The 27,174-nt window shown below is 55.8% G+C and overlaps 2 protein-coding genes across 4 annotated transcripts in view; one reads left to right on the top strand and one right to left on the bottom strand.

Annotated features, from left to right (window-relative positions):
• KIF7 (kinesin family member 7) overlaps positions 1-8,081 on the top strand; it is a 28,603-nt gene extending 20,522 nt beyond the window's left edge. For 2 of the 3 annotated variants that reach the window (XM_059677916.1, XM_059677918.1), the window contains exons 11-19: positions 672-874; positions 2,552-2,749; positions 3,493-3,618; positions 3,718-3,894; positions 5,127-5,342; positions 5,860-6,066; positions 6,790-6,988; positions 7,165-7,311; positions 7,473-8,081. In XM_059677916.1, coding sequence (XP_059533899.1) covers positions 672-874; positions 2,552-2,749; positions 3,493-3,618; positions 3,718-3,894; positions 5,127-5,342; positions 5,860-6,066; positions 6,790-6,988; positions 7,165-7,311; positions 7,473-7,798 — 1,799 coding nt within the window. In that variant the 3' untranslated portion in view covers positions 7,799-8,081. The remainder of the gene's footprint in view (positions 1-671; positions 875-2,551; positions 2,750-3,492; positions 3,619-3,717; positions 3,895-5,126; positions 5,343-5,859; positions 6,067-6,789; positions 6,989-7,164; positions 7,312-7,472) is intronic. The other variant, XM_059677917.1, reaches the window with a different exon arrangement.
• Positions 8,082-8,569: 488 nt separating this feature from the next.
• Positions 8,570-27,174, bottom strand: part of TICRR (TOPBP1 interacting checkpoint and replication regulator) — a 46,903-nt gene continuing 28,298 nt past the window's right edge. The window contains exons 14-22 of the mRNA XM_059678396.1: positions 26,665-26,722; positions 24,666-24,809; positions 22,991-23,081; positions 21,490-21,542; positions 20,610-20,744; positions 20,002-20,159; positions 9,357-11,292; positions 9,154-9,279; positions 8,570-8,728 (exon numbers count right to left, since the gene is read on the bottom strand). Coding sequence (XP_059534379.1) covers positions 8,619-8,728; positions 9,154-9,279; positions 9,357-11,292; positions 20,002-20,159; positions 20,610-20,744; positions 21,490-21,542; positions 22,991-23,081; positions 24,666-24,809; positions 26,665-26,722 — 2,811 coding nt within the window. The 3' untranslated portion in view covers positions 8,570-8,618. The remainder of the gene's footprint in view (positions 8,729-9,153; positions 9,280-9,356; positions 11,293-20,001; positions 20,160-20,609; positions 20,745-21,489; positions 21,543-22,990; positions 23,082-24,665; positions 24,810-26,664; positions 26,723-27,174) is intronic.

Raw genomic sequence — 27,174 nt, forward strand, 5'->3', positions numbered from 1 at the left:
ATATTTTTAAAAAATTAAAGGTTTGCCGAAACCGGTTTGGCTCGGTGGATAGAGCGTCGGCCTGCGGACTGAAGGGTCCCGGGTTCGATTCCGGTCAAGGGCATGTACCTGGGTTGCGGGCACATCCCCAGTGGGAGATGTGCAGGAGGCAGCTGATCGATGTTTCTCTCTCATCGATGTTTCTGGCTCTCTCTCTCTCTCCCTTCCTCTCTGAAATCAATAAAATATATTTAAAAGCCGGAACCGGTTTGGCTCAGTGGATAGAGCGTCGGCCTGCGGGCTGAAAGGTCCCAGGTTCGATTCCGGTCAAGGGCATGTACCTGGGTTGCGGGCACATCCCCAGTGGGAGATGTGCAGGAGGCAGCTGATCGATGTTTCTCTCTCATCGATGTTTCTAACTCTCTATCTCTCTCCCTTCCTCTCTGTAAAAAATCAATAAAATATATATTTTTTAAAAAAATATATATATATATATTTAAAAAAAAAATTAAAGGTGAGTCAGTGTAAAGCAAAATCCTGAGTAGATCATGGTTTTGGTGGATCAAAGGCTGGGCAACCCCCCGGGTGTGTGTCCGTGGCTGACGGGTCGGGGGAGCCTCCCAGGGGACCCAGCGGACGGTCCGGTGGGGGACGGGACGGGAGCCCGTGCTGACCCCCCCCCCCCCCCCCAGGGAAGGCGGCCCAGGCCCTGAACCGCCAGCACAGCCAGCGCATCCGGGAGCTGGAGCAGGAGGCCGAGCGGGTGCGGGCCGAGCTGAGCGAGGGGCAGCGGCAGCTGCGGGAGCTGGAGGGCCGGGAGCCCCAGGACGCGGGCGAGCGGTCGCGGCTGCAGGAGTTCCGCCGGCGGGTGGCCGCCGCCCAGAGCCAGGTGCAGGTCCGTGCGGGACCGGGGGGCAGCGGTGGGGGCCAGGCTCGTGCGGGTCCTGGGCTGCGGTGCCGACGCCCTGCCGGCCCCCCAGGCTGAGGCTGGTGTTGTGTCGGGGCCGCAGCGCCAGGGGTTGGCTCAGCCTTAGGCAGAGCTGAGGAGGGGAGGGGGGAGGCGGGTCCTGCTGACACCCCCCCACCACCACCACCCGGAGGGAGGGCGGTGGGCGCGGGAAGAACGCGGACCCTCCTCATGCAGCCTCCCCTCCCTGCCCTCGTCCGTCTGTCTGTCCTTCCAGCTCCCATTCCCTTTCCTCTCCGCCCATCTTCCCTCTGTCCCCCCGCAGCCTGCGTCCCGCTAATCCAAGCATGTCAAACTCACAGGCTCACACGGGCCCCATAAACAAGGTTTGCGTGGATGTGGCCGCAAAACCACAGAAGCTTCCGTGTTCATACAAACGTGGGTTTATTTCGATAGAGGCACGCTGAACGCAAAGGGCTGAGATAAATGAATCATCGTTATACAATAGAACATTTTAATAAAAATTAACATTTTTCTTGAACATGAGCTTATCAGACACTGAGTAACTGCACAATTGTCACGCTTGTCACGCACATAAACCTATTTTTCTTGTTCTCCGAGCGCGAGACATTTCCTGTGGCGCACACCAAGCACGGCCGTCCAGGACTAATGAGGTGCCCATCGGCGGCTAAAATATCCGCTGCTGGAGAAATGGTGCGCCTTTGCGGAAGGCGCGTTAGGGAAATGAATGCAACACGATAATAGTAACCAATCATTGGGTAGGTCGTCATTAAAAATCATGTATAACAGGATACTGTGAAAATTAAGTTGTGAAATTTTTATTAAATCATTTCTTACATACATTGGCTGGGCCGCAGAAATACTCATCGTGAGCCACATGCGGCCCGCGGGCCACGAGTTTGACATGCCTGCTCTAATCCGTGCTTATCAGCTGATGTGACTAACCGTGCATTTACCCCTTCACCTTTCCCCCTTTCTGTTCCCTTCCGTCCATCCCTGCATCCTGGTTTTCATCTTTCCATGGTCCGTCCCATCCACCCTTCTGTCCATCCACCCTGCGGTCCCTCCATTATGCAGCTGAATGTCACCGTTCATTCTTTCTTTGCTCAGTCGGGCAGCCAGGACACCATCAGTAGAGTGGTCAAGGGCACGGGCTCTGGGAGGGGTTTGGGTTTGAATGCCAGCTCTCTGGGCCTCCGTTCCCTAATCTGTTAACGGGGCTGCCGGTTCATGGTCCTCGGTAGGACTGTTAGTCACTGAGCATGCACAGAGCACTTAGGCTGGCACGTAGTAAACATCCATCTTCCTGTTTTTATTTTCCTGAGTTCCTTTTTTAAAAATATTTTTAAATTGATTTTAGAGAGGAAAGGAGAGGGAGAGAAACATCAATGATGAGAATCATTGATCAGCTGCCTCCTGCACGCCCCCTACTGGGGGTCGAGCCCACAACCCGGGCATGTGCCCTGGACGGGAATCGAACCCAGGACCCTTCAGTCCGCAGGCCGTTGCTCTATCCACTGAGCCACACCGGCTGGGCCCATCCTCCCGCTTTCCCGTCTGTCTGTCCCTCCGCCCGCTCCTCTCCCTGGGTCCTGCCCCTTGTTGAGCGGGGCGCCCGGCCCACGGCGGCTGTGCTGGGCGCAGGTGCTGCGGGAGAAGCGGCAGGCGACCGAGCGGCTGGCGGCGCTGTCGGCCCAGAGCGAGAAGCGGCTGCGGGAGCTGGAGCGCAACGTGCAGCTCATGCGGCAGCAGCAGGGCCAGCTGCAGCGGCGGCTGCGCGAGGAGACGGAGCAGAAGCGGCGCCTGGAGACGGAGATGAGCAAGCGGCAGCACCGCGTCAAGGTCGGGCCCTCCCGAGGGTCTCTCCCTGGAAAGGGGGGGGGGGGGCGGTTTACAGGAAAGTCAAGGCCAGTGTCACCAGCCCTGTAGGCTGCGGGCACCTCACCTTGTCGGAGCCCTGCCCGTGTTTGCTTCGTGCGCTGGTCCCAGCGACACGGGACGGGGGTGTGAGGCCAGGGGGCTGTGCAGGGCTGCGTCCGGAGGGGCAGGAGCACCTAGGCTCCGGCCAGAAGCTGGCCCTGCCCTCTCCCCAGCCCCTCCCCTGCGCGCCCCATCTGTGCGCCCACCCCTGCGCGTGCTCCTGCACGCCCGAGTCTCTCCCCTGCAGACCCTGAGTCTCTCCCCTGCGCGCCCCCAGCCCCTCCCCTGTGCGCCCCGAGTCTCTCCCCTGTGTGCCCCCAGCCCCTCCCCTGCGCGCCCCCAGCCTCTCCCCTGCGCCCCCAGCCCCTCCCCTGTGCCCCCAGCCCCTCCCCTGCGCGCCCCGAGTCTCTCCCCTGTGTGCCCCCAGCCCCTCCCCTGCTTGCCCCCAGCCCCTCCCCTGTGTGCCCCCAGCCCCTCCCCTGCTTGCCCCCAGCCCCTCCCCTGCGCTCCCTAGTCTCTCCCCTGCGCTCCCTAGTCTCTCCCCTGTGCGCCCCCAGCCCCTCCCCTGCTTGCCCCCAGCCCCTCCCCTGTGCTCCCCGAGTCTCTCCCCTGTGCACCCCAGCCCCTCCCCTGCGCGCCCCCAGCCTCTCCCCTGCGCGCCGCAGGAGCTGGAGCTGAAGCACGAGCAGCAGCAGAAGATCCTGCGCATCAAGACGGAGGAGATCGCGGCGTTCCAGCGGAAGCGGCGCAGCGGCAGCAGCGGCTCGGTGTTCACCCTGGAGCAGCAGCAGGTGGGCGCCGGGCACCCACAGCCGCACCAGGGGAGTGGGCGCTGCCCGCACAGCAGGCGTGAGCGCTGAGCGCCCGCCCCGCCCCTCCATTCCCCTCAGAAGATCGAGGAGCAGAAGAAGTGGCTGGACCAGGAGATGGAGAAGGTGCTGCAGCAGCGGCGGGCGCTGGAGGAGCTGGGGGAGGAGCTGCGCAAGCGGGAGGCCATCCTGGCCAAGAAGGAGGCCCTGGTGCAGGAGAAGACGGGGCTGGAGAGCAAGCGCCTGCGGTCCAGCCAGGTGGGGGCCGCCCCTGAGTCCGGGCGGGTGGGGACCCGCCCCCCGAGGTCCGGGCAGCTGGGGACCCGCCCCCCCAGGTCCGGGCAGGTGGGGGCCCGCCCTGCTGGGCTGTATAAGCCTATGGATCCTGCAGGTTCTGCTGCCAGGGTGGAACCTCTCCAAGTACCCTCCCCACAATTTGTTCCCCTCCTTTTTCTTTTTTTAACTTTTTAAAAAATATTTATATTTCATTGATTTTTTTTTTTTACAAAGAGGGAGAGGGAGAGTTAGAAACATCAATGAGAGAGAAACATCGATCAGCTGCCTCCTGCATACCCCCTACTGGGGATGTGCCCGCAACCAAGGCACATGCCCTTGACCGGAATTGAACCTGGGACCCTCCAGTCCACAGGCCGACGCTCTATCCACTGAGCCAAACCGGTTGGGCCTTTTTTAAAAAATATTTTTAAAAATTGATTTCAGAGAAGAAGAGAGAGGGAGGGAGAGAGAGAGAAATATCAAGGATGAGAGAGAATCATTGATTGGCTGCCTCCTGCACGACCTCTGCTACGGATCGAGCCCACAACCTGGGCATGTGCCCTTGACCAGAATCGAACCCGGGACCCTTCAGTCTGCAGGCCGACGCTCTATCCACTGAGCCAAACCGGCCATGGCTGTTCCCCCTTTGTAACTCAGGCTCGGGGACTGCCCAGGCAGAAGGAGCAGCAGGTAGACAGGGCGGGTGCTGAGGGGCCCAAGGAGGCAGTGCCCTGGCCCCCAGGCTTCCTGGTTCTGGGGTGGGGGGCGGGTAGGAGGCTCCTGGGCCCCCTTCACGTTGCCGTGGGATTTGAGGGGTGTCAGACGCAGAGCCCTGAGCCTGTCCCAGCAGCGCGTGCAGGCGGCACTCCTGGTGCAGGGCTGAGGGTGCTGCTGGGTTATCCGTGTCCTGTGGTCCTTCGAGCCCTCGCTTCCTCCCACTTCAGGCTCCCGGAAAGGCCTTTGGGGTTTGGCCCCTAATTTCCCATAATTCCCATCACAAATTCAAGTCACCTCAGTGAGGGGCCACCCACCCCCTGCTCTGCCTCGACCCATGTGTCCCTGTAAGGAGGGCCTTGTCCTCCGCTCGTCCACACCCTCCTGGCCATCTCTGCCCCCCACCCCCGTCCCCGCCCCCACCCCAGCTTCTGCAGGACCGAGAGGCCTGCTTAGCATCCGACAGGTGGCCCCTCCCCTGACGCCCCGGTGCCGCCCAGGCCCTGACCGAGGACATCGTGCGCGTGTCCAGCCGGCTGGAGCACCTGGAGCGGGAGCTGTCGGAGAAGAGCGGGCAGCTGCGCCAGGGCAGCGCCCAGAGCCAGCAGCAGATCCGCGGGGAGATCGACGCCCTGCGCCAGGAGAAGGACTTGCTGCTGAAGCAGCGCCTGGAGATCGACGGCAAGCTGCGGCAGGGCGGCCTGCTGTCGCCGGAGGTACGCCGGCCGCGCTGCTGGGGGACACGGCGCCCCGGGCGGCAGCCCACAGGGCGGGGCTGGAGCGCGGACCGGAGGCCCTGCTCTAGCCCTGGTCGGGGACACGGCCGGGGCTGCCGCCCTTCGTTCCCTCCATCTGCACCGGACCCCGCATCCTGCGTGACTGGGCCGCCCCACATCCCAGCTCCCCCACCTCTCAGCTCCCCCACCTCTCAGCTCCCCCACCTCTCAGCTCCCCCACCTCTCAGCTCCCCTGTGGGCATGAGTGTCCGGACCGAGGGGTCCTGCCAGGCCCTCCCTCAGTGTAGGGTACTCCCAGCTCCCGAGTGCAGAGCCCCCCCAGAGGCAGAGCCCCAGCCTCCCCAGGGGTCTGGCTGTGACAGCCCAGGGCAAGGGGGCACTTAGGGGTCAGTTGTGGCTGTGTGCTAGCACTTAGTTTAGGAAATGGGGAACCCCCCCCCGCACATGCCACGACCCCGGAGGTCACCCCCACCCCGTGCATGCCACGTCCCCGCAGGAGGAGCGGACGCTGTTCCAGCTGGACGAGGCCATTGAGGCCCTGGACGCGGCCATCGAGTACAAGAACGAGGCCATCACCTCCCGGCAGCGGGTGCTGCGGGCCTCGGCCTCCCTGCTGTCCCAGTGCGAGATGAACCTCATGGCCAAGCTCAGCTACCTCTCGTCCTCCGAGACCAGGGCCCTCCTCTGCAAGTACTTCGACAAGGTGGGTCAGCGCCAGCCCGCTCCTCCCGGAGCCCGGCCACCTCGGTCTCTCTCTAAAGCAGTGGTTCTCAACCTTCTGGCCTTTAAATACAGTTCCTCATGGTGTGGCCCAACCATAACATTATTTCCGTGGCTACTTCATCACTGTCATGTTGCTACTGTGATGAATCGTCATGGAAATATCTGATATGCAGGATGGGCTTAGGGGACCCCTGTGAAAGGGTCGTCCGACCGCCAAAGGGGTCGCGACCCACAGGTTGAGAACCGCTGCAAAGCCTGTTCTATTTAGTGAGACCGACCGTCTCCTCCACCCCCACCTCCCCTCCCCTCCCCTTCCCTCCCCTCCCCTCCCCTCCCCTCCCCGCCTGATTGGCACCTTCAGGGTGGCCTTTGCCCGCCACTGGCTCTCAGCGGGATGAGTTTGCCGGCCCCGGGGACAGGTGTCTGGGGGGCTTGGTCACAACAGTAGGGGCAGCGGCCAGGGGTGCTGCTCAGCTTCCTGCCACACACGGGACAGGCTCACATGTCCGTGTGGAGGCGGAAATCCTGGCCCCCGAAGCCCTAAGGGTGGAGGTGGGGACGGCCAGTGACACTCCTGACGGGAATCGCTGCCTGGAGCTGTGAGGGGGCGGCTGAGGCCCGTGGTTTCTCAGAATCTGTTAGCGGTGGGCACTGCCCCTGGGCGAGGGCGCCTGGATCTGAGCCTGGGCGGCGGCCTCGGCAGGTGGTGACGCTGCGCGAGGAGCAGCACCAGCAGCAGGTGGCCTTCTCGGAGCTGGAGATGCAGCTGGAGGAGCAGCAGCGGCTGGTGTTCTGGCTGGAGGCGGCGCTGGAGCGGCAGCGCCTGGAGACCGACCGCCAGCTGACGCTGCAGCAGAAGGAGCACGAGCAGAAGGTGCAGCTGCTCCTGCAGCAGAGCCGAGGTGAGGCGCCTCCCAGCCCCGCGCCCGCGCCCGCGCCCCCGCCCCCAGCCAGCGCCCGCCACCCTCCCCTCCCCTCTGTCCCCCCAGACCACCCGCCACCCTCCCCTCCCCTCCCCTCCCCTCCCCTCTGTCCCCCCAGACCACCCGCCACCCTCCCCTCCCCTCTGTGCCCCCAGACCACCTGGGCGAGGGGCTGGCCGACAGCAGGCGGCAGTACGAGGGCAGGATCCAGGCCCTGGAGCGGGAGCTGGGCCGCCACGTGTGGGCGAACCAGGAGCTGAGGCAGAGGCTGAGCGGGGGCAGCGCCGCAGGCCAGAGCTGGGGTGAGCGCTCGGGGCCTTGCCCATGGTGGGTCGTCCCCCTGTCCCCCCCCGCCCCCCCCCCCCCGCTTTGGTGCCAGCTCTCCCGGGTCATTTTGGGCGCGGGAGCTGGGGCTGAGGAGGGGCTGCCACCCCCTTTCTAACGAGGGTGTCGTCCGTGACAGGTGGGGAGAAGGCCCTGTGCCCGGAGAACCGCCAGCCACCTGGAAACGAAGACGAGCTCTGGCAGCCCCCCCTCGCGGAGGGCGCCCCCCGAGCCCGGGAGGAGGCGCGGGACCTGGTGCACGCCCCGCTCCCGCTGACGTGGAAGCGCTCCAGCCTGGGCGGGGAGGAGCAGGGCGCCCCGGAGGCCGCGGAGCCCCCCCTGGGGCGAGTGCTCCCTGGGGGGGAGGCGGGGCCGCCCTGGAACCTCGGGCCCCTGGCCAGGCCCCGGCGGGAGCGGCGGAGGGCCAGCCCCGGCATGATCGACGTGCGGAGGCACCCGCTGTAGTCCCGCCGCGCCTTGGGGCCGGGCCTGACAGGTACGGTGCCGCGTGCGTCCGCCTCACCATGACCACCAGCCGCGTGGACTGGCCTCAGTGCCTCTAAGGCGGACCCGGCCACCCCCCCCCCCCCCAAGTGCGGGGCCCACGCCACCTCTGGCCCGTTCCGGGACCTGCACCGGCCACAGGACGGCCGTGTCTAGATGGGCACACGGACCTGGGAAAATGGGGGTACGTTTTGTAGAATTTTGTGAAACCATTTTATAATAAATGAGAGCAACGGCTTGAGAACCGGGGGTTTCCCCGTGGAGTGTGATGGAAGCGGTAGGAAGCAGCTGGGGACACAGCAGCTCGGAAGCGAGTCAGGCTCGGGACGCTGTGACTCCGCGCGCCCGAGACGCGGTGTGGTGCGTCTCCCCAGTGGCGCGAGGCCTGGGTGCGGGACGGCTCTGGGGCACAGAGCCAGACCCCTGCGTGGCTGCCCAGGAAGCTCAGGGCAGGTCAGTGAGGCGCCGGCGGGAACATTCACAGACGCCACACCAAGTACAGAGGTAACTTTATTGTCAGAGGGAAGGGAAGCGCCGCCCCGGCCTGTCCTGGGGTCCTTCCCTTGAAGACAAGGGAAGCCGCGGGCCTGGAATGGGCTCCGGACCCCCAGGCAGCCTCAGGGGCAGCCCAGGGCCTGGGAGGTGGAGGCTGGGACCCAGCCCCCAGCTCCTTGGTGCCCACGGGCACCTGTGGGACCTGCTCCCCGGGCAGACAGCGGGCGCGCCCAGGGAGGGGCCGGGCAGCTCTGTAGTGTCTGGTTCGAGGCCCTGCCGGTCCCCTCTAGCTGATCAGCTTCTTCCGCGAGTACGTCCTGCTGACGGGGCGGGTCCTGGAAAAGGCTCGGCTGAATGGGGAGTCCTCCGTGGCGGGAAACACATCCGAGTCCTCATCTAGACCCAGGCAGACGGGCAGCTGAGGGCGCAGAAGAGTCCCTGCCGCCCCGCCTGCACCGGCTCTGCTTTGTCTCAGGTCCGTGGGGTCTCGTAGGCTGCCGTGGCCTCAGGGGCGGGACCACGGACGGCCCCTCCTGCTCCCCTGACCAGCGCGGAGGAACCGTCTAACCTGCAGCACAGGCTCAGCGCTTTCCGAGGCTGCGGGCGGCCCTGTCACGGCCTCGCAGACACGGGAGGAACGGCTCAGCCCCCAGGGACTGCCCCGTGCGCCGCCTGCCACCGCTTTCAGGAACCTCGAGTGTTTGGTAGGACTGTGGGTTCCCTGGGTGGGCACTGTCCCTACGCCTCCTGCAAAACGCAGCTGCCCGGCAGGCCTGTGCTCAGCCCAGGGCACCCCACGGGTGGGCCCTCCCACGACTTACCCGGGGCGTCCTTGCCCTGCGAGGCGAGCGTCTTCCCGTGGAACAGCAGCGGGGACTGCGTCAGGGCCTGGAGCCCGCGGGCGGAGAGGCTGCTGCGCATGGCACGGCCGGGAGGGGGCGTGGAACCTACAGCAACGGCGGGCGGTCAGCACGGCCCGGGGTGCCCCAGAGCCCAAGCCAGGCCCAGCGCGGTCACCACTCACCCGAGACCCACGGGTCGTCGTCGCCGGCGGACGGGAGCGGCTGGAGGCCCGGCCCCGGAGACCTGGCCTCACCCCGAGGCTCCGGGTCCTCGCTCCGCTGGCCGCAGGCTCTCTTGGCTTCACACTCGGCGTCCTCAGCAGAGAGCAGCCTCTTCCTGGGGCCCCGCCCGGACGGCCCCCAGGGGGAGGCATCCTCGGAGGCCGGCACCCCATCTCCGGCTCCGGGAGGGGACTGGTCTGGCAGCTGACACACCCCCTCGAGCTCAAAGTCCCCCAGGATGCGAGTCTTGTGGAGGCCAAGCTCCAGGCCCAGCTCTGTGCCCTCCGGCCGCAGCAGCGACCCGCCCGCACCAAGGTCTGTGCCCACGTCGGCCCTGCCCGCAGGGGCGCCCAGGCTGCCGTCCACCGCCCGCTTCCTCCGCGGCCAGTCCTTGATCGTGTCCGGGGTTGTCTTCCCGCTGTGCTTGGGAGATGGTGTCCAAGGAACCCCAGTGTCTGCCTGGAACGGGCTGGGGGTGCTCGAGGGGCAGCGGGTGGGGGTGCAGGACTGACAGATGTAGGTCTGTCCGCCGTTCTTGCCGGGGCTGCTGTGCGCGGGGCGAAGGCAGGGGGGGGACGTGTAGGTGTCGGGTCTCGAGGCCTTGCTGCCCCTGGGCAAGGCCAGGCCGGGGGGGACACTTGGGTCCCTTCTCAGCGGCTCGGTGTCTGGCCCCGGGCTGGTGTCCACCTTGATTTGAAGCTTGGGCAGCCCCCCAGCCTGCACGTCCAGCTCCACCTCGTAGGCCTGGGGGTGGGCAGGGCCCTCCGACAGCTGAGCAGACACTGGCAGGCGCTGGAGCGGGGCCGCACAGTGCAGGGCGCCAGGGGGTGTCCGGGGAGAGCGGGGCGCAGAGGGAGGAGTCCCAGGGTCAGAAGGCTGCTCCCCGGCAACCGCCGGCCTTAACCCCTCGCCGTCTCCCAGGGGAGCACTGTGGCTGTTCCCGTCCTCGGCTTCGCCCGGGACAGGGAGGGGCTCCGTGTCACTTGCAGTGAGCGCAGGGGAGGACGTGTGCCAGCCGGTCCTGCAGCCAGGCCCGGGGTCGCCGTGCCCTTCAGAGGGCGGAGAGGGGCCCCCCTCCTGCTGCTGCCTCCTGGTGTCTGTGCCGTGGGCAGGAGCGGTGCAGGGACGGGGCTGGCCCTCCAGGGAGCCCCTCTCGGGACTGGAGGTGTTTCCCAGCCTCGTCCACCCTTCAGGAGCAGGGAGGGGGCTGTGGCTGGCGTCAGGCTTGGCTCGCCCTGAGGTCCTGGGGGGCTCTCTCCCGTCCAGTTGTCCAGGGTAAGGGGACTCGGCCGAGGCTGTCCTGGGGGGACTCTCGGGAAAGCCACCCGCAGGGGAGGCGAGAGGAGACGCCAGTGGGGAAGCGGGCTCGGCTGTGTCCCCTGGTCTTGTCGGGGTTCTGCCGGGGTTCACTCTCCCTCTCTGTGCCGGCTCCTCGCCCCAAGAGGCTCCGAGGTGGTGGGGGTGCTGGGGCTTCTGAGTCGGAGGTGCAGCCACGCGGGCAGTTTCTCTGGGCGCCCCCCAGGCTGCCGGATGCGGGGTGCTTTCTGGACTGGAAGCCACTGAGGGCAGCCAGGGGGGGCTCTGCAGAAGCTGCAGGGGCTGGCCGCCCGGCCTTCGGGGAGTTCGCGGGCTCGTTCCCAGGGGAGAGGCGCCGCCATCGGGCAGGGGGCGTCCGAGCAGAGAGGCTGGGGACGGAGAAGCTGAGGGGCGGCCATGGGGCGCGGAGTCCTTAGGGGACTGGAACAGCCCCTGCCTGGCGGGTGTCCGGGCTGCACAGGGCTTCTGCCGCCTCTGGGGGGAGCACAGGGGAGTCTGTGGCGTGCGAGGGGCATGAGGGGGCCTTCGGGGCGTAGCTCTCGGAGAGCAGGGAGGCTTCCAGGAACTCTTCTTAGGCGTCTGCAAGGAAAACTGAGTTTAGTGGTTGAACGCGGTAACCCACACTCTCTAGGAACCTCTGGGGCGATTAGAAAGGCGAGTGGGAGATCGACAGGCTGCCGAAGGCACGATCTTGGCAATGACGCGAGTCCACGGCCACAGCAGGAGTCGCCGCTGCTTGGCCACGTTTCCTAACGCCAAGCGCACAGCCAGCCCGTCTCCCTGAGCCCAGTCATCTCAGCGTTTGCATAGCTCAGCTAGCCTTCCTCCTGCAGGACACCGGTCCCTGAGGCAGCCTCTGCTGTCACACCACCGGCCGCACACCCACGGCCACCAGGTGATCACTGAGCACCTACTGTGCGCCAGGCAATGCGTGTGTGTATGTGTGAGTTTGGGGTGGGGGAGCGTGGGACACACACAGAGGGCACCAGACAGGAAATGACTCCCCGCATGGCAAGAGCCTGCAGACCCACAGGTCAGGAGCCCACACGCCTCCCACACTGCACCCTGATGGGAACACTGCCTGCTGGTCGGGTGCTCATGGGGGGGTGGACGGGACAGCGCGTGTGGCTAATGCAATGTCAGGAGCCTGCACGGGGCCAGAGGGAGCTGCAGGACAGCTCGCTGTTAGACCAATGGAGGCCGGGGTTGGGGCGGGATCAGGGGGGATACCCAAGAAAGAGTATCAACAGGTGACAGGAGCCCAGCTGGTGTGGCTCAGTGGTTGAGCATCGACCTGTGAACCAGGAGGTCACGGTTGGATTCCGGGTCAGGGCACAAGCCCGGGTTGTGGACTCCATCCCCAGTAGGGGGTGTGCAGGAGGCAGTCAATGGATGATTCTCTCTCGTGATTGATGTTTCTATTTCTCCCTCCCTCACCCTTCCTCTCTGAAATCAATAAAGATATATTGGGTTAAAAAAGGATTTGGGGGTGGGAGGGAACTGTGGGTATAAAAAATTATGAGTAAAGGTAAAAAAACAAAAAACCTTTAATATCCCGCTCTTGCTCCCCAAGAGGTTCAGAGACAAAAGACAGGTAAGCAAGAAAATGTTCTAATGTTGGGTCTCAGCCTAGTTTGAAATAAAAATGGTGAACTGTGAATGCCACCCCCAAATCTGAAAAATCTACGCTGTGGAGACAAGGAAATCCACTCGCTGCAGGTGAGCAGAAAGCAGGTGAGTGGCCTCTCTGGTTTGTCTCAGCTCGGAGCCCCCTCTTCTCTCCTCACACATCTCTCATCGCCCTTTCATCTTCCCGACCTTCCCCTGCTCTCCTCTCTCAGATCTCTCTTCGATCACCTCAGATGTCTCTCCCATCTAGTCTCTCTGCAGTCACTCTGTCTCTGATTTCATTCTTCTCCCTCCTCTCCCTCCATGAATTCACTCCTATCCCACATCTCCTGTCTTCTCTCCTTGGTCTCATCTTTCTCTCTACACTCTCCCCCCTCCCTCTCCTCTGTCTCTTGTTTCTCTCTGATCCGCTTTCCTCTCTCTGTTTCCTCATATCGATCTTCAGCCTTTCATTTCTCTTCCCAACTTTCCTCTATTCTCTCCCATCTCCCTGTCTTCTCTGACGTCTCTTCTCTCTGTTCACCTCCCGCTCTAAACTCACTCTTCTCTCTCAACTTTCTCTGATCTGGCCTCTCCCTTTGAAATCCCTTCTCCAATTGCCCTCTAGTCTCTCATCTCCCTGATCTCTCTTTTCTGCTCCCTGCTTCTCTCTCAGATCCCCATCCCCCCTTTCTCAGAACTCATTTCTCTCTGTACCCTTCCCACTCTCCCTCTCAACTTTCTCTGTCTCTTTGATCACTTTTCTCTCACTTTGCTCTCTCTGCCTCTGTGAACTCGTCTCTCACCTCTCTCGGTGACCGCTGTCAATATAGCTCTTCTCACTATATATTCTTCCTTCTCCTACTCTCTGATCACAGTCTCCTCTCTTATTTCTTACTCCCCTCTCTGCATCTGTCATCTCCGTAATGCCACTCTCTTCTTTCCGAGGCCCCTCTGCTCTTTCTCTTACCCCACTCTTCTCTCTCCTTCCCATGGACTCTCTAATCAGCCTCACATCTCCCCCCTCTGAGCTCCCTCGATATATCCCTTCTCTATCTGTGAGCACTTTCTCCTCTCTCTAGCATCAATGTCTCAGCCCTCTCTTCTCTCAATACCTACTCTCCCCCTTTCCCACTCTTCTCTATCTTCCCTCATTTCTCTCCTCTCAACTTTCTCTAATCCCACTCTTCTCCCTCATACCTCTGAAATCTTTTGCCTTTCATTTCTCTTTCTAATTTCCCTCTATCCTCTCCCATCTCTCTGACGCCTCTTCTCTCTGCGCATCTCCTTCTCTGCACTTATTCTTTCTCTGATCTCCGGCTTTTTATTTCTCTGAGCTCAATCTCACATCCCTCTACTGGCTCTAAATTCTTTCCTCCCTCATCTCCTCTCTGACGTCTCCCTTTCCGCTCCTTCACTCTGAACTCTGACTCTCTCTCCCCTCTCACCTCCCTCGTACCTCTCCCCCCATTCTTCTCTCCTCAGAACTCATTTTTCTCTCTTTGATCTTACTCTCGGCCCTGTCTCTCCTCACACATCTCTCCTCTCTCTGAGCTCTCTCTTCTCTCTCTGATTTCATTCTTCTCACTTCTCTCTACTATCTTTGACCTGCCTCTTCTTTCTGATGTCACTCTATTCTTTTATCTCATCTCTCTCCATATATCTTCTCTTGCTCTCTCCACTCCCTACTTTTATCTCAATCTTTCTCTCACTCTCTTCCCTGAACTCCCCGATCGCTCTCTGAATTGTATGCTGTCTTTCATTTCTCACTCCCCCTGCTGAGCTCCCTCCTTCTCTCACAAACTCTTTCTCTTTGACCCTCTGACCTCTCCTCCTTTACTCCTCTAACTCCCCTCTATCCCTCTCCCCTTCTGAGAACTCATTTTCTCTTTGATCCTGCGCTTTCCCTGTCTTTTTGCTCTCCCTCTGCTTTCTCTGAGCTCCCACTCCTGTCTGATTTCATTCTTCTCTCCCCCTCTGATGTCACTCTCTTCTCCCTCCCTGAAATCTATCTTCTGTCTTTCCTTTCCCTCCTCACCCCTCACTCTGCCTCCCTCTGTGAACTCATTTTCTCTCTGAGACCTCTCTCATCTCTCCCTGCCCCATATCTTCTCACATATCGCCCTGTCCGCTCTCTCTCTGTGCTCCCACTCTTCGTCTCTGATTTCATTCTTCTCACTTCTCTCTCCCCTTCTCAGAACTCACTTTTCACTCTTTGATCTTACTCTTCTCACATCTCCCTATTTTCTGTCTGATGTGCCTCTTTTGTCTCATCTCTCTGCGCTCACTCTTTCCAAACTTTCTCTTCTCTATCTCCCCGTGCTCCCTTTGATCACCTCTGATAGCTCTCTCACTGAACTCCCACTCTTCTCTCTGGTTTCATTCTTCTCACTCCTCTCTGCCTCTGTGAACTCTCTCTCTACTCTTTCTTCTCCTGCTCTGCTTCCAATCTCTTCCCTGTCCTCCGTGATCTGTTTCTCATTTCTTACTCCCTCCATCCTCCTCCTCTCTTTCTCTGATCACCTCTGTAATCTCACTCTCTTCTATTCCTTACTCCCCTCTCTCCTCCTGTCTGCTGCCCCTTCTCTCTCAATCGTTTCTTTCACTCTCCCTCTGATCTGCATCATTCCCTTTTCCCTCTCTCTGAGCTCCCTCTACTCTTTCTTCTCCCACCCTGTGATCTCCAACTCCCTCATTCCCGCTAAACTCCTGCTCTTCTCTCTTCTCCCTGATCTCATGCTGCGTTTTATTTGCCCCCACTCTTCTTCCTCTCCCCTCTCCTTCCTCCTTTCTCAGAACTCACTTTCCCTCTTAACTCACTTTCCTCTCCCTGTCTCTTCTCACATATTGCCCTGCTCTCTCTCTGAGCTCCCACTCTTGTGTCTGATTTCATTCTTGTCACTTCTTTCTCCCTCTGACCCTCTGTCCACTCTTTCTTCTACTCTCATTCTTCGTTGTCCTCACTCTTCTACGTTCTTTTCTAATTCCTTGTCCCTGCACCCCGATTTCCACCTCTGAGATCTATCTTCTGCCTTTCCTTTCTCTCTCCTCACTCCCTATTTGACCTGCTCTTCTCTCTGATGTCACTCTCATTTCTCTCCCCATCTGACTCTGAATTCTATCTTCTTTCTCATAAATTCTCTCATCACCTCTCTTAACACTTTCTTCTCCTCCTCTTTGATCATCTCTGAGCTCTCCCTTTCTTTTCCTTCTCTCCTCTCTCTTCGTTGTTTTCTAATCTCTGATGACCCATTTCTGCCTTCCATTTCTCGCTCTAATTTCCCTCTATTCTCTCGCTCTCTCAACTCCCACTCTCCTGTCTCTCTGTCTCTCTCACCTCTCTTGGTGACCTCTGTCAATATCGGACTCACATCTCTGTCTCTCACTCCCCTCTGATCTCCCTCGATATGTCTCTTCTCTATCTGTGAACACTTTCTCCTCTTGAACATCAATGTCTCAGCCCTCTCTTCTCTCTAATCTCAATATCTACTCTCCCCTTCCCACTCTTCTCATCTCTGTCTTCCCTCGTTTCTCTCTCACTCCCTCTGATCTGCCACATTTCCTCTTTAATCTCTGAGCTCACTCTACTCTTTCCCTTATCCCACTCTTCCCTCTCTACCTCTTCTGCCTTTCGTTTCTCTCTAATTTCCCTCTATTCTCTCTGCTCATCTCCCTGACGCCTCTTCTCTCTGGGCATCTCCCTCTCTGCACTTATTCTTGCTCTGATCTCCGGCTCTTCTGTGTTTCTCTGAGCTCAATCTCACATCCCTTATCCCTTTATTGTCTCTGCATTCTCTCCTCACTCATCTCCTCTCTGATCTCACTCATCTCCTCTCTGATGTCTTTTCTCTCCCTCACTCTGAACTCCGACTCTCTCTGACCTCCCTCATATCTCTCCCCCCACTCTTCTCACACATCTCCCCTCTTTCTCTGAGCTCCCACTCTTCTTTCTCTCTTCTCCCTCCCTCTGTGAACTTTCTCTCTCAATATATCTTCTCTCGCTCTCTCTACTCCTACTCTTTTATCTCAACCTCTTTCTCTCTCATCTCTGAACTCCCTCATCTCTCTCTGAATTGTATGTTTGTTCATTTCTTACGCCCCCAGCTCCCTCTACTTTCTCTTATCCTAATCGTCTCTCCTCTATCCAATTCCCTCTCCTCTATCCAATTCCCCCTCCTCTCTGAGCTCCCTCCTCCTCTCGTCATGAACTCTTCTCTTTTTGATCCCTCTCTGATCTCTTCTTCTTCACTGCTTGATTGAGCTCACGCTCTTCTCTCTTCCCTCTGTTCCCCTGCTCTCTCATTTCTCTCTTTGATCTCTCGTTACCTTCTTTCCCCCACTCTTCTCCCCTCTCAGAACTCCTTTTCTCTTTGATCCTGCTCTTTCCCCGTCTTCTTGCTCCCCTTCTGCTCTCCCTCTTGAATTCTCTGTGGCCTCTCTCAATGTATCTCTTCTCTCTGCCCACTGTTCTCCCTTTCTTCTCTCTGAACTCTGATTTCCGTCTTTCCTTTCTCTCCTCATCCCTCACTCTGACCCCACTCTTCTCTCCTCTATCTGATCTCCCTCCCTCTCTGAGACCTCTCTTGTCTGCTTCTCTCCATAACTCTGTCTTCTTTCTGTCTGAACTCTCTCACCTCTCAGTGACCTCTCCCTCTGATCTGTCTTCCCTCTCATCTCTTGCTCTCCTCTATTTCTCTGAGCTCAATCTCTTCTCCCTTTGAACTCCCTCCTCTAATTTCCCTCTATTCTCTCCCTCACTCTGACCTCCTCCATTCCCTCATTTCTAACCTTCTCTCTAATCTCATTCTTCTCATTTCACTCTATTTTTGACTAGCATCTTCTCTCTCTCATCTCTCTTCCCTCTGAACGCTCCCTCTCTCCTCCTCGTGTCTGCTTTCCCTTCTCTCTCAGTCATTTCTTTTACTCTCCCTCTCTCTGAACTCTCCACTCTTTCTCTTCTCCCACATCACCCTATCATTTCTCTCCCACACTGGGACCTCCAACTCTCTCAACTCCCTCATCAAGCTCTCGCTCTCTGATCTCTTGCTACCCTTTCTTTGCCCCTAATCTTCTTCCTCCTACTCAAAACTCCCACTCTTCTGATTTCTTCTTGTCACTTCTTTCTCCCTCTGAACTCTCTTCTATGTTCTTGTCTTTGAACCCTGATTTCCATCTCTGAGATCTATCTTCTGCGTTTCATTTCTCTCTCCACACTCTCTCACTGACCTTCCTCTCTTATTTGACCTGCCTCTTCACTCTCACTTCTCCCCCATCTGTCTCTCTGAACTCTCCCTTCGTTCTCATAAATTTTCTCAACACCTCTTGACACTCTTTCTCCTCCTCCACTGTGATCTCAATCTCTTCCCCCCTCACTTCTTACTCCCCTCTCTTCCTCCTCTGATTTCATTCTTCTCACTTCTCTTCTATCTTTGCCCGGCCTCATCTCTCTCCACTCCTACTCTTTTATCTAAACCTCTTTCTCTCACTCTCTTCCCTGAACTCCCTGATTTCTCTGAGTTGTACGCTGTCTTTCATTTCTTACTCTTCCACTCTCTGAGCTCCCTTTACTTTCTCTTACCCAGTCGTCTCTCTCCTCTATCCAATTTCTCTCTGAGCTCCCTCCTTCTCTCCTCATGAACCCTTTTCTAACTCCCCTCTATTCCCCCACTCCTCGTCCTCTCCCCTTCTCAGAACTCATTCTTCCGCCTTTCCTCTCTCCCGATCAATCTCAGGCTCTTCTCGCTGAGACCTCTCATCTCCCTGATCTCTCTCCCTGAACTCTCTCACCTCTCGATATATCTCTTCTACTCTCTCGGACTCATTCTTCTCTGATCTCTTCCTCCTCTCTGAGCTCTCCCCTTCCCCCCTATCATCATCTTCTCTCTTTGAACTCCCTTCTCTAATTTCCATCAATTCTCGCTCTGATCTCCTCCATTCCCTTTTCTCTCATCTCCTTCCTCCCACTCTTCACTCTCCCCCATTCTCTTTGATCTTACTCACTTCTCTCTGATCTCATTCTTCTCACTTCACTTGCCTCTTCTCTCGATAAATCTCCTCTCTCTGAACTCATTCTTCTGTCTGCTTTCCCTTCTGTCTCTCAATCATTTCTTTCACTCTCCCTCTCGCCCTCTCTCTGAGCTCCCTCTACTCTTTCCCTTTATCTCCCTATCTTTTCTCTCCCACACTCAGATCTCCAACTCTCTCATTCCCGCTAAACTCCTCTTCACTCCCTGATCGATCTCATGCTCTTTTCTCTTCCTACTTTCTGTGCACCCTTCCTCCTTCTCAGAACTCACTCTCATCTCTTCCTGCCCCATCTCCTCTCACGTATCGCCCTGTCTTCTCTCTCTGATATGGCTCTCATCTCTCTCTTTGATCTTACTCTTCTCACATCTCCCTATTTTCTGTCTGATGTGCCTCTTTTGTCTCATCTCTCTGCGCTCACTCTCCCCATGCTCCTTTTGATCACTTCTCTGATGGCTCTCTCTTATCTCTCCACTTTCTCTGAACTCCCCCTCTTCTGTCTCTCTGGTTTCATTACTCTCTCTACACTTTTCTTCTCCTGCTCTGCTTTCAATCTCTTCCCTGTCCTCCGTGATCTGTTTCTCATTTCTTACTCCCTCCATCCTCTCCCTCTCTCTCTTCTTCCTCTCTGAACTCCATTGCTCATCTATCTTTTCTCTCTCTGAGCTTCCTCTACTATTTCTCTTATCTCATCCCACATCTCACTTCTGGCTCTCCCCTCTGATCTCACTCGATATCTCTCTCAGCTCTCTACACTCTTTCTCTTTACCCACTCTTCTCTCTCTCCTCTATCTCTGAACTCACTTGCATCGATATCTCATCTCCATTTCCCTCCATTCTGAGCTCCCACTTGTCTCTTCCAAATCTACCTCTCCCTCTGATCTGTCTTCTCTGAACTCTATCTTCTATTTCTTACTCCCCTCTCTCCTACCCCTTCTCTCAATCATTCCTTTCACTCTCCCTCTGATCTGCATCATTCCCTCTTTTCCCTCTCTGAGCGCCCTCTACTTTCTCTTATCCCACATCTCCCTCTCTTCTCTCTCTGATCTCTTGCTACTCTTTCTTTGCCTCACTCTTCTCTAATTTTTTGTCCTATCTTCTGCCTTACATTTCTCACTCCCTCTCTTATCCTACTCTTCTCGTTCATAAATTATCTCTTACTCTGACCCCCCTCATCCCCCTTTCAATCTCCCATCTCCCTCTCTTTCTCAGAACTCATTTTCCTCCCTGATTTCATTCTTCTCACTTCTTTTACCTGCCTCTCCTCTCTCTCTGCGCTCTGTCAGTATTCTTTCTCCTACACACTGTCCCTGATCTAAAGGGCCTTTTGTTTTGCAGACGCACATGGCTGCTCACACGGCGGGCCTCACTGTGGGAGCCCGCCTGGTGCACTGAGGCTGACCTCTTCACTGACCGGACTTGCTCTCAGGACTAAACGCTGGGGCAATGAAATATGGACAATCTCCAACTTTAAATAAAAGTTTTAAAGGCGGGTCCAACGTTTTGCCAACCTAACGCTGCCTGTTGGAATTTTCACCTCAGCTGGTCACGAAGAAAGGCGACTCAGCACCGTGAGCCTCCCCGTCACTGCGCAGTGTCTCCCTGGCCATCTGTCTGCTCCCCGAGACGGTTTTAAACACGATAGACGTGTCCTACCTGGTAAGCTGTCGGCATCTCAGAGGCCACCGTGTCTCCGGAAGGCCCTGTACGTCGAGCCGCGCCCTCCTCCGAGGGCCTGATCACCTCGGACACGGCCCCAAAAAGCAGCGTCTTCGGAGACCGAATCCTCGGGAGGGGAGGCGATCCTCTCTGGTCTGCAAGGCGAGAACAGGGACAGCGTCTCATCCCTCCACCACCAGTCGAACAGGAGGGGGATGACGTCAGCAACCACTACGATCATGCTCCCTCCCCGAGTGTTAATGAGACTGCAGTTAACCCAGGCCCTATGGTAGGAAACACTGTCATGTGTAATTATAAGAGCAAAGGATACACACAGATACCGCCTTCCCCTGGGACGCGTGTAGGACGTGAGCACAGGCTGGGAATCACGGTCACGCTCTGCAGGGGATGCATTCCTCACGGGAATGGTGTGGGCAGCTGCTGTCAGACTCCGAAGGGATGATGCGGATCATAAAGATCCCGGATCGCTCCTCACCCGAACCTCAAATACACTCACCGGCTCTACTTCTCCCACATCACGGCCCCATTTCACTGCTTTTCCCAAAAATACTCCCCACCAAGTGGACGCGGGGCAGGCACGTTACCTGACCGGCTTTGCTGAGACGAGTGAACCCTCTGCACGCTCCGAGGCTGTGGGTGAGACGCAGAATAGAAGGGACCAGATTTCGTCCTGCCCAGCGCCAGCTGCTTGATGCGCGGGCTTCTTCTCAGACTCACCTCTGCAGAAGCAGAGCCACAGCCGTCAGCAGGGAGGCACGCCACCTGACCTCCCACGTGCACGTGAGCCACACTCACGTCTCACCAAATGCAGACAGGAGCCCGACACGCCACTGGCTGAGCCTTCATTGTTGTAGCAAAGATAAGAGGCGTGTGCTATGTGGCCCCAGCCTGTCACCTCAGGGTCATGACCAGCCACCGTGAAGCACAATGGGGAGTGAGAAATATGTGTAGTCACGCTTGTAAAAATGTTTAAATTTAAAAATTGCAGTTTATGCGTATATCACATATATTATACTATTAACAGTATTTCAGAGTTATGGGATTACCAAGTGACTATCGAAATTTTGGCTTTTCTATTTTTTTCTGATTTTTCGACAATAAACATGAATCTTGATTAAAAAAAACACCAAGTCAATCTTGGGAAACTCCACCACATATACCTTTAAAAAGCCACTCACCACTCAGGATTGCTGGTGTGTGCAGCACTGTCACCTACCTGTGACCAGCTTAGAATAGGGGTGGGGGACCTTTTCCGGCCAGGGGCCATTTGGCTATTTATAATAACGATCATGTGGGGCCCATACAAAACTATCAACTTCACCCCTAGGGCCTTGGCAGGGCCAAACAAATGATTTCACAGGCCTGACCTTCCCCATCCCTGTCTCGGGGTGAGAGGCTGAGCGGCCCAGGGCATGAGGTTTCCACAGAAAGGAGGTGAAACTCCCACCCAAAGGCAGTAGTTACCTTTCTCCGGGGACTCCTCAACCACGTCGATTTCAGGACCAGGGTCAGAGGACCTCAAGGAACCAAGAGCACAAGGATTAGTCAGAATCACGAATTAATTCACAGTGAACACACTAAGGAGATACAGCCTCTCCCCCGCAAGTCTGATAGCACTGCCGTTGGCCAGCCCTCTCACACTATCAGAGTTAAAACATTTTTAAAAAATATTCCTGAGAGAGGGTGTGAGAGATGGAAACCACAATGATAAGAATCATTGACTGGATGCCTCCTGCACGCCCCCTACTGGGGACTGAGCCCGCAACCCGGGCATGTGCCCTTGACGGTAATAGAACCTGGGACCCTTCATCCACAGGCCGATGCTCTATCCACTGAGCCAAACCAGCTAGGACTTAAAACATTTCTTTACAAGTTCAAAATTAACTAAAGATGTATACTTCTGCCCTGGCCGCTGTTTCTCAGTGGTTAAAGCGTCAGCCCGCACACCAAAGGGTCAGTGGCACGTACCTGGGTTGCAGGTTTGACCCCGGCCCAGCTAATGGCATGTGTGGGAGGCAAGCAATCTCTCCCCCCGTCTCTTCCACTCTCTCTAATACCTACAAACTTCACTTCTTACCATTTATTCTGTAGAAAAACTGGCACAAGTTATGTGAAACCCAAACACCAGTAATGACAAGACAGGGCCTTGACAAGACACACACGTGCTCCTCCCTAGTCTTCCTGTGCGTCACATGCAGCAGCTGTGAGGACAAGGGCGGAGAGCAGGGCCCCTGGCTGGGACTCAGGACCCAGAGACGGGCAGTGAGCACCCGGAAGTTCCTTTTTGCTCCTCAGGTCCCACGGGTACTGGAGAGGCCGACACCCTGAACACACTCAGAGGTGCGGCCAGAACTGCCCTCCAGAACCGGGAGACCTGCTCTGCCCAGGCAGCTGCCAGGGAACAGCCCCTCAGCACAGGAAGCTGGGACCCTAGACCCCAGCCCTGCCTGGCCATAATGAAGACCCACCTCTCCTTCCCCGTGTCAGCACATGGATTTTAAGATTGTGAAATAGCCAGCCCAGCTGGTGTGTCTCAATGGTTGAGCGTCAACCCATGAACCAGAAGATCAGGGTTCGATTCCCGGTCAAGGCACATGCCTGGGTTGTGGGCTCGATCCCCAGTGCGGGGAGGCAGCTGACCCATGATTCTCATCACTGCTGTTTCCATCTCTCTCTTCCCCTCTCCCTTCCCCTCTGAAATCAATAAAAAAGATGTGGAATATCCATTCAGCAGCATACTGCTCAGTAACAGAAAGGGATGAACTGACACGGGAACACCACGGGTAAATCTCAAAACCACTCGCCAGGTGCGCGAGGCCAGACAGAGCCCCTCCCGCGGGTTCTGGGCCCTCGGAGCCGACAGGGTGCCCTCTGGCTGTAAGAAACAGTGGGACCTGAGTCACGAAGCCCACGGAGCAGGGAGAGCTGTCTGGGGGGGTGGGGCGGCCGCACGGGTGTCACTCACCTGCCCTTGATCTGCCGGTGCAGCAGCCGCCCCGAGACCTGCTTGTGCTCCGGGGTCTCGGCCACAGTCCTGGTCAGCAGCCTGGGATGCCCTGCAAGGCGAGCAGCACAGGGTCCCTCAGACACGGCCGGTCCCTCAGCCGCAGGGACCGCGGGGCTGTGGACGGAGGCCTAACCCCGGGGCCCAACGTACGGCTTCTCACCACTGTCAGAGGCTACAGAGCACGGAAGCCAATGGAAGTGTGAAATGTTCCCCCAATAAGCAGTCCTGCTCACCGATTGCCACTAACACATCTGTGCACCTAGTTGGTGGCTCTTGTGTTTACGATTAAATAAAGTATGTGACAATGTTGATATACAGCGATTTATCAGCTACAAGGGATCCTGGGTAAGATCTACAGCTGATTTCTCATCAGGCAGTGTGATGACATATCCAAAGTGTCAAAAGAAGAAAGAGTCAATCAACAATTCAGTATCCAGCAAAACTATTATTCAAAACCAAAGGAGAAATGAGCACATTCCCTGATTATAAAAACAAGCCCCCCCTAACCCTATAGAAACCGTCACCAGCAAACCTGCCCCATAAGTAAAACTAAAGGGAGTCCTCAGGCTGAAAGGAAAGGGCACTAGAGAGTAACTCGCATCCACAGGAGGAAAGGGCTCTGGGAAAGGTAACTGCGTAAATAAATACAGAAGACAGTGTAAAACCATTTTTTGTAACTGTTTTTTTTCTCCTGTGAGTTAAAATATAAAGCAATGATTATAAATTTGTATCAAAAGGCAGACAATGTATAAAGATGTAACTTGTATGACAACAGAAAAAGGAAAGGGTGGGAAATGTAACTATATAGGAGCAGCGCTTCAGGTTGAAATGAAAGGACACTAGACAGTGACTGGAAGCTGGAAGAAGAAATGAACACGGAAAAGGTAACTGCACACGTGTACATTAGCCAGTAGCGTGGTACTTCGGTTTGCAACCTCTCTTTTTTCCCTATGTGATTTAAAAGGCAAATGCATGAAACAATAATTATAAATCTGCGTTAATGGGCACATAATTTATAAAGATGTCATTAGTAATGACATCAGAGAGGAATAGGATGGAAATCAACAAAAATATATTTAAAAAAATAAAAAGGAAACCAAGTTGATTCTTTGAAAAAATTAATCATTGACAAACCTTTAGCTAGTCTGACAAAAAAAGAGACTCAACCTACAAAATCAGAAATGAAAGAGAGGACAGAGTGCCTGCTAATGGGTGTGAGGTTCTTTCTGGAGCGATGAAAACGGCCTGGAAGATACCGAAACCTCTGAATCACATACTTCAATACATGAATGATCTCTCAATCATCTAAAAATAACAATAACAACAAAAATACAGCCCCCTCCCCCAAAACAAAACACTAAGAAAACTATTTAATCACTACTCTTCATTTCTTTTTAACTGTGTTTTATACCTGGTTTTATAAAATAGATGCGTGTCTGCAGGGGTAACTGGGAAGGGAGGCTGAGAGAGACCAGGATTAATTTCCATCCCAGCTGGAGCGACCCCGAGGGGAAGAGCAGCTGGAGGCAGCCACAGAGAAGGGGAAAACGGGAGATGCATGAGCTCCTGCCGTAAAGCGGGTCTCGGGACTGGTTGGCGCGAGCCGCCCTTGCCCGGGTCGCTGTGAAGTTACCTCGGGTCCTGCCCATGCTGTCCAGCTTGCGCTGCAGGCCTTCCACGGCCGACACGGAGTGGCTCCTCGGCAGCCCCCGCTTCGCCGGTCCCTTTGAAGGAGAAATTTCCTGGGTGAAGAGATTTCTTCGAACTTTGGTCACTTCTGAAAACATCATAAAAGACAAATATTATCACTTATAAATGCCGTATCTGGGGAAAGAAAGTTATCCACAACAGAGAGAAGCTGCTTAAGGAAACTATCCTACAGACTGACTACTATATGCTAGTAGACACTTACTGGGGAATTTCCTTAACTACTACACTCACATGGTACATTAAAGTTATTTTAAGTTGATTTTTAGAGAGAGAGGAAGGGAAAGGGAGAGAGAAACATCAATGTGAGAGTGAAACATTGGTCAGCAGCCTCCTGCACACCACCTACTGGGAATTGAGCCAGAAACCTGGGCATGTGCCCTGACTGGGAATCGAACTGGCAACCTTTTGGTGCACAGACGAAGCCCAATCAACTGAGTCACACGGGCCGGGACTAAAATTATTTACTTTTATAAATTCAATGTAAACTCAACCTTCAGGAACACACGGAAGGCCCACAACACTTACCCTGGAAGCTTTGCTCGCTGAAGAATGGACATAACCCTAAGTCAGAGCACGGGCCTCTCAACACACCCTAGAGTTAGGATGGTCCTCCCTTTTTCGCTGCTGTGTATTCAGCTCAGCCTCAAGTAGAAACTGTTCTTTCAACTTCAAAGATTTAATCTTCTTACAAATATTTTACTAAATTTCTGGGTTGTTTTAAATGCCCTTCCTCACTCAACAGCATGAAAGCTGTGACCATCTAAATTCAAAGTTAGGGGGGGAAGCTGAAGAGTCAAGAAACACTTGGCAATGCGAGGAAAACAGCTTCTTAATCTTAGGGTGGCCTCCTGGAGGCTATGCGATAATTGCCGTAAAGTCTTCTAAGAGCCAGTCATTGAAAGAAAACCACAGGAAGCAGGCCCACACACTGGGAGGCCCCCTGACGCCTTCCCATCAGTGATATACACAGTAACCCAAGGACCCCAATTGCACAGCAAAGTGTAAAAAAGGTTCCTCCAGCTCCACTAAGGGCCCTGCTCGCTGCCGGAGGCTGTCTACGAACCTGATTTGCGACCTGACAGCTAACCTGGACGTGCTACTTTCTGTTTCTCCCCAGTTTTTGGAAAATTTAATATCTATAGAAAACTTCAAAGAATAACACAATAAACAGTCGTTGCTAAAATTCACGCACTGTCGACATTCGTGCCCCCCCATTTGTACAATTTCCCACCCTCACACCCTAGAGGAAAGGCAGACACGAGACTCCTCAGTCCCATGTCTCCTGGGTACGAGGGCACATGCCTATGACCCAGGAAGTCACGATTCGATTCCCAGGTGGTGGGCTCGATCACCTGTGTGGGGCGTGCAGGAGGCAAATGATTCATGATTCTCTCTCATCACTGATGTTTCTATCTCTCCTTTCTCCTCTGAAATCAATAAAAATATATATTTTTTTAAAAAGAAATGCTGCCGAAACCGGTTTGGCTCAGTGGATAGAGCGTCGGCCTGCGGACTGAAAGGTCCCAGGTTCGATTCCGGTCAAGGGCATGTACCTGGGTTGCGGGCATATCCCCAGTGGGGGATGTGCAGGAGGCAGCTGATCGATGTTTCTCTCTCATCGATGTTTCTAACTCTCTATCTCTCTCCCTTCCTCTCTGTAAAAAATCAATAAAATATATTTAAAAAAAAAAGAAAAAAGAAAAAAAGAAATGCTTTACCAAAAAAAAAAAAAGATTTCAGGCCAGTTATTTTGCAGAGTGCAGCATTTTGAGACCGCCTGAACACCTCATTCTCCTAGTACATGCTATCTGGACATATGTCACTAACCAACAACTGCCCATAACTAGGCAGCTGCTTAAATACATGCAAGTGAATAAATGTGTCGCTAGTCAATGAACAGGTGCCGAGAGAACAGAGTATACCTTGTACTGGATCTTTCACTGGGAGTGAGGGCTGCGGGAGAGTGGGGCGAGAGTTCTCCTGAAAGATGAGAAGACCCAGTAAGAAAACAGATATGCATTTAAAATAAAGGAATAAAATTCCACATGGAACCCTTTGACCCTGACAGTTCTCCTTACGGGAATCCATAACAAATGGTTGCAAAACGCACAAAAATAGATACATGATCCAAGGACACTGAAGGCTGCAATAATAATACAAAATAAGAAACTCCCTAACTATCCATAAAGAGGGAAACAAATAAATGGTGGCTCATCCATCCAATGCAGATATTAACAGAATTAGGAAGGCGTGTAAGAATAGAGAAGGAAGGAAGACCTGGATATTCTAACACAGAAAGAGGTCCACAATGGGAAAAGGCCAAATGCAGAATAGGAAAAAAAACAAACAACCTCAGTAAATCTAGTTTTAAAGGAGTAAGCTTTCCTGACTGGTCTGGAATGAAGGCTCAGTCCCATGAGCAGCAGCTTTAG

The sequence above is a fragment of the Myotis daubentonii genome, chromosome 21 (assembly GCF_963259705.1).
Source record: "Myotis daubentonii chromosome 21, mMyoDau2.1, whole genome shotgun sequence".
In the NCBI taxonomy this organism is placed as follows: Eukaryota; Metazoa; Chordata; class Mammalia; order Chiroptera; family Vespertilionidae; genus Myotis; species Myotis daubentonii.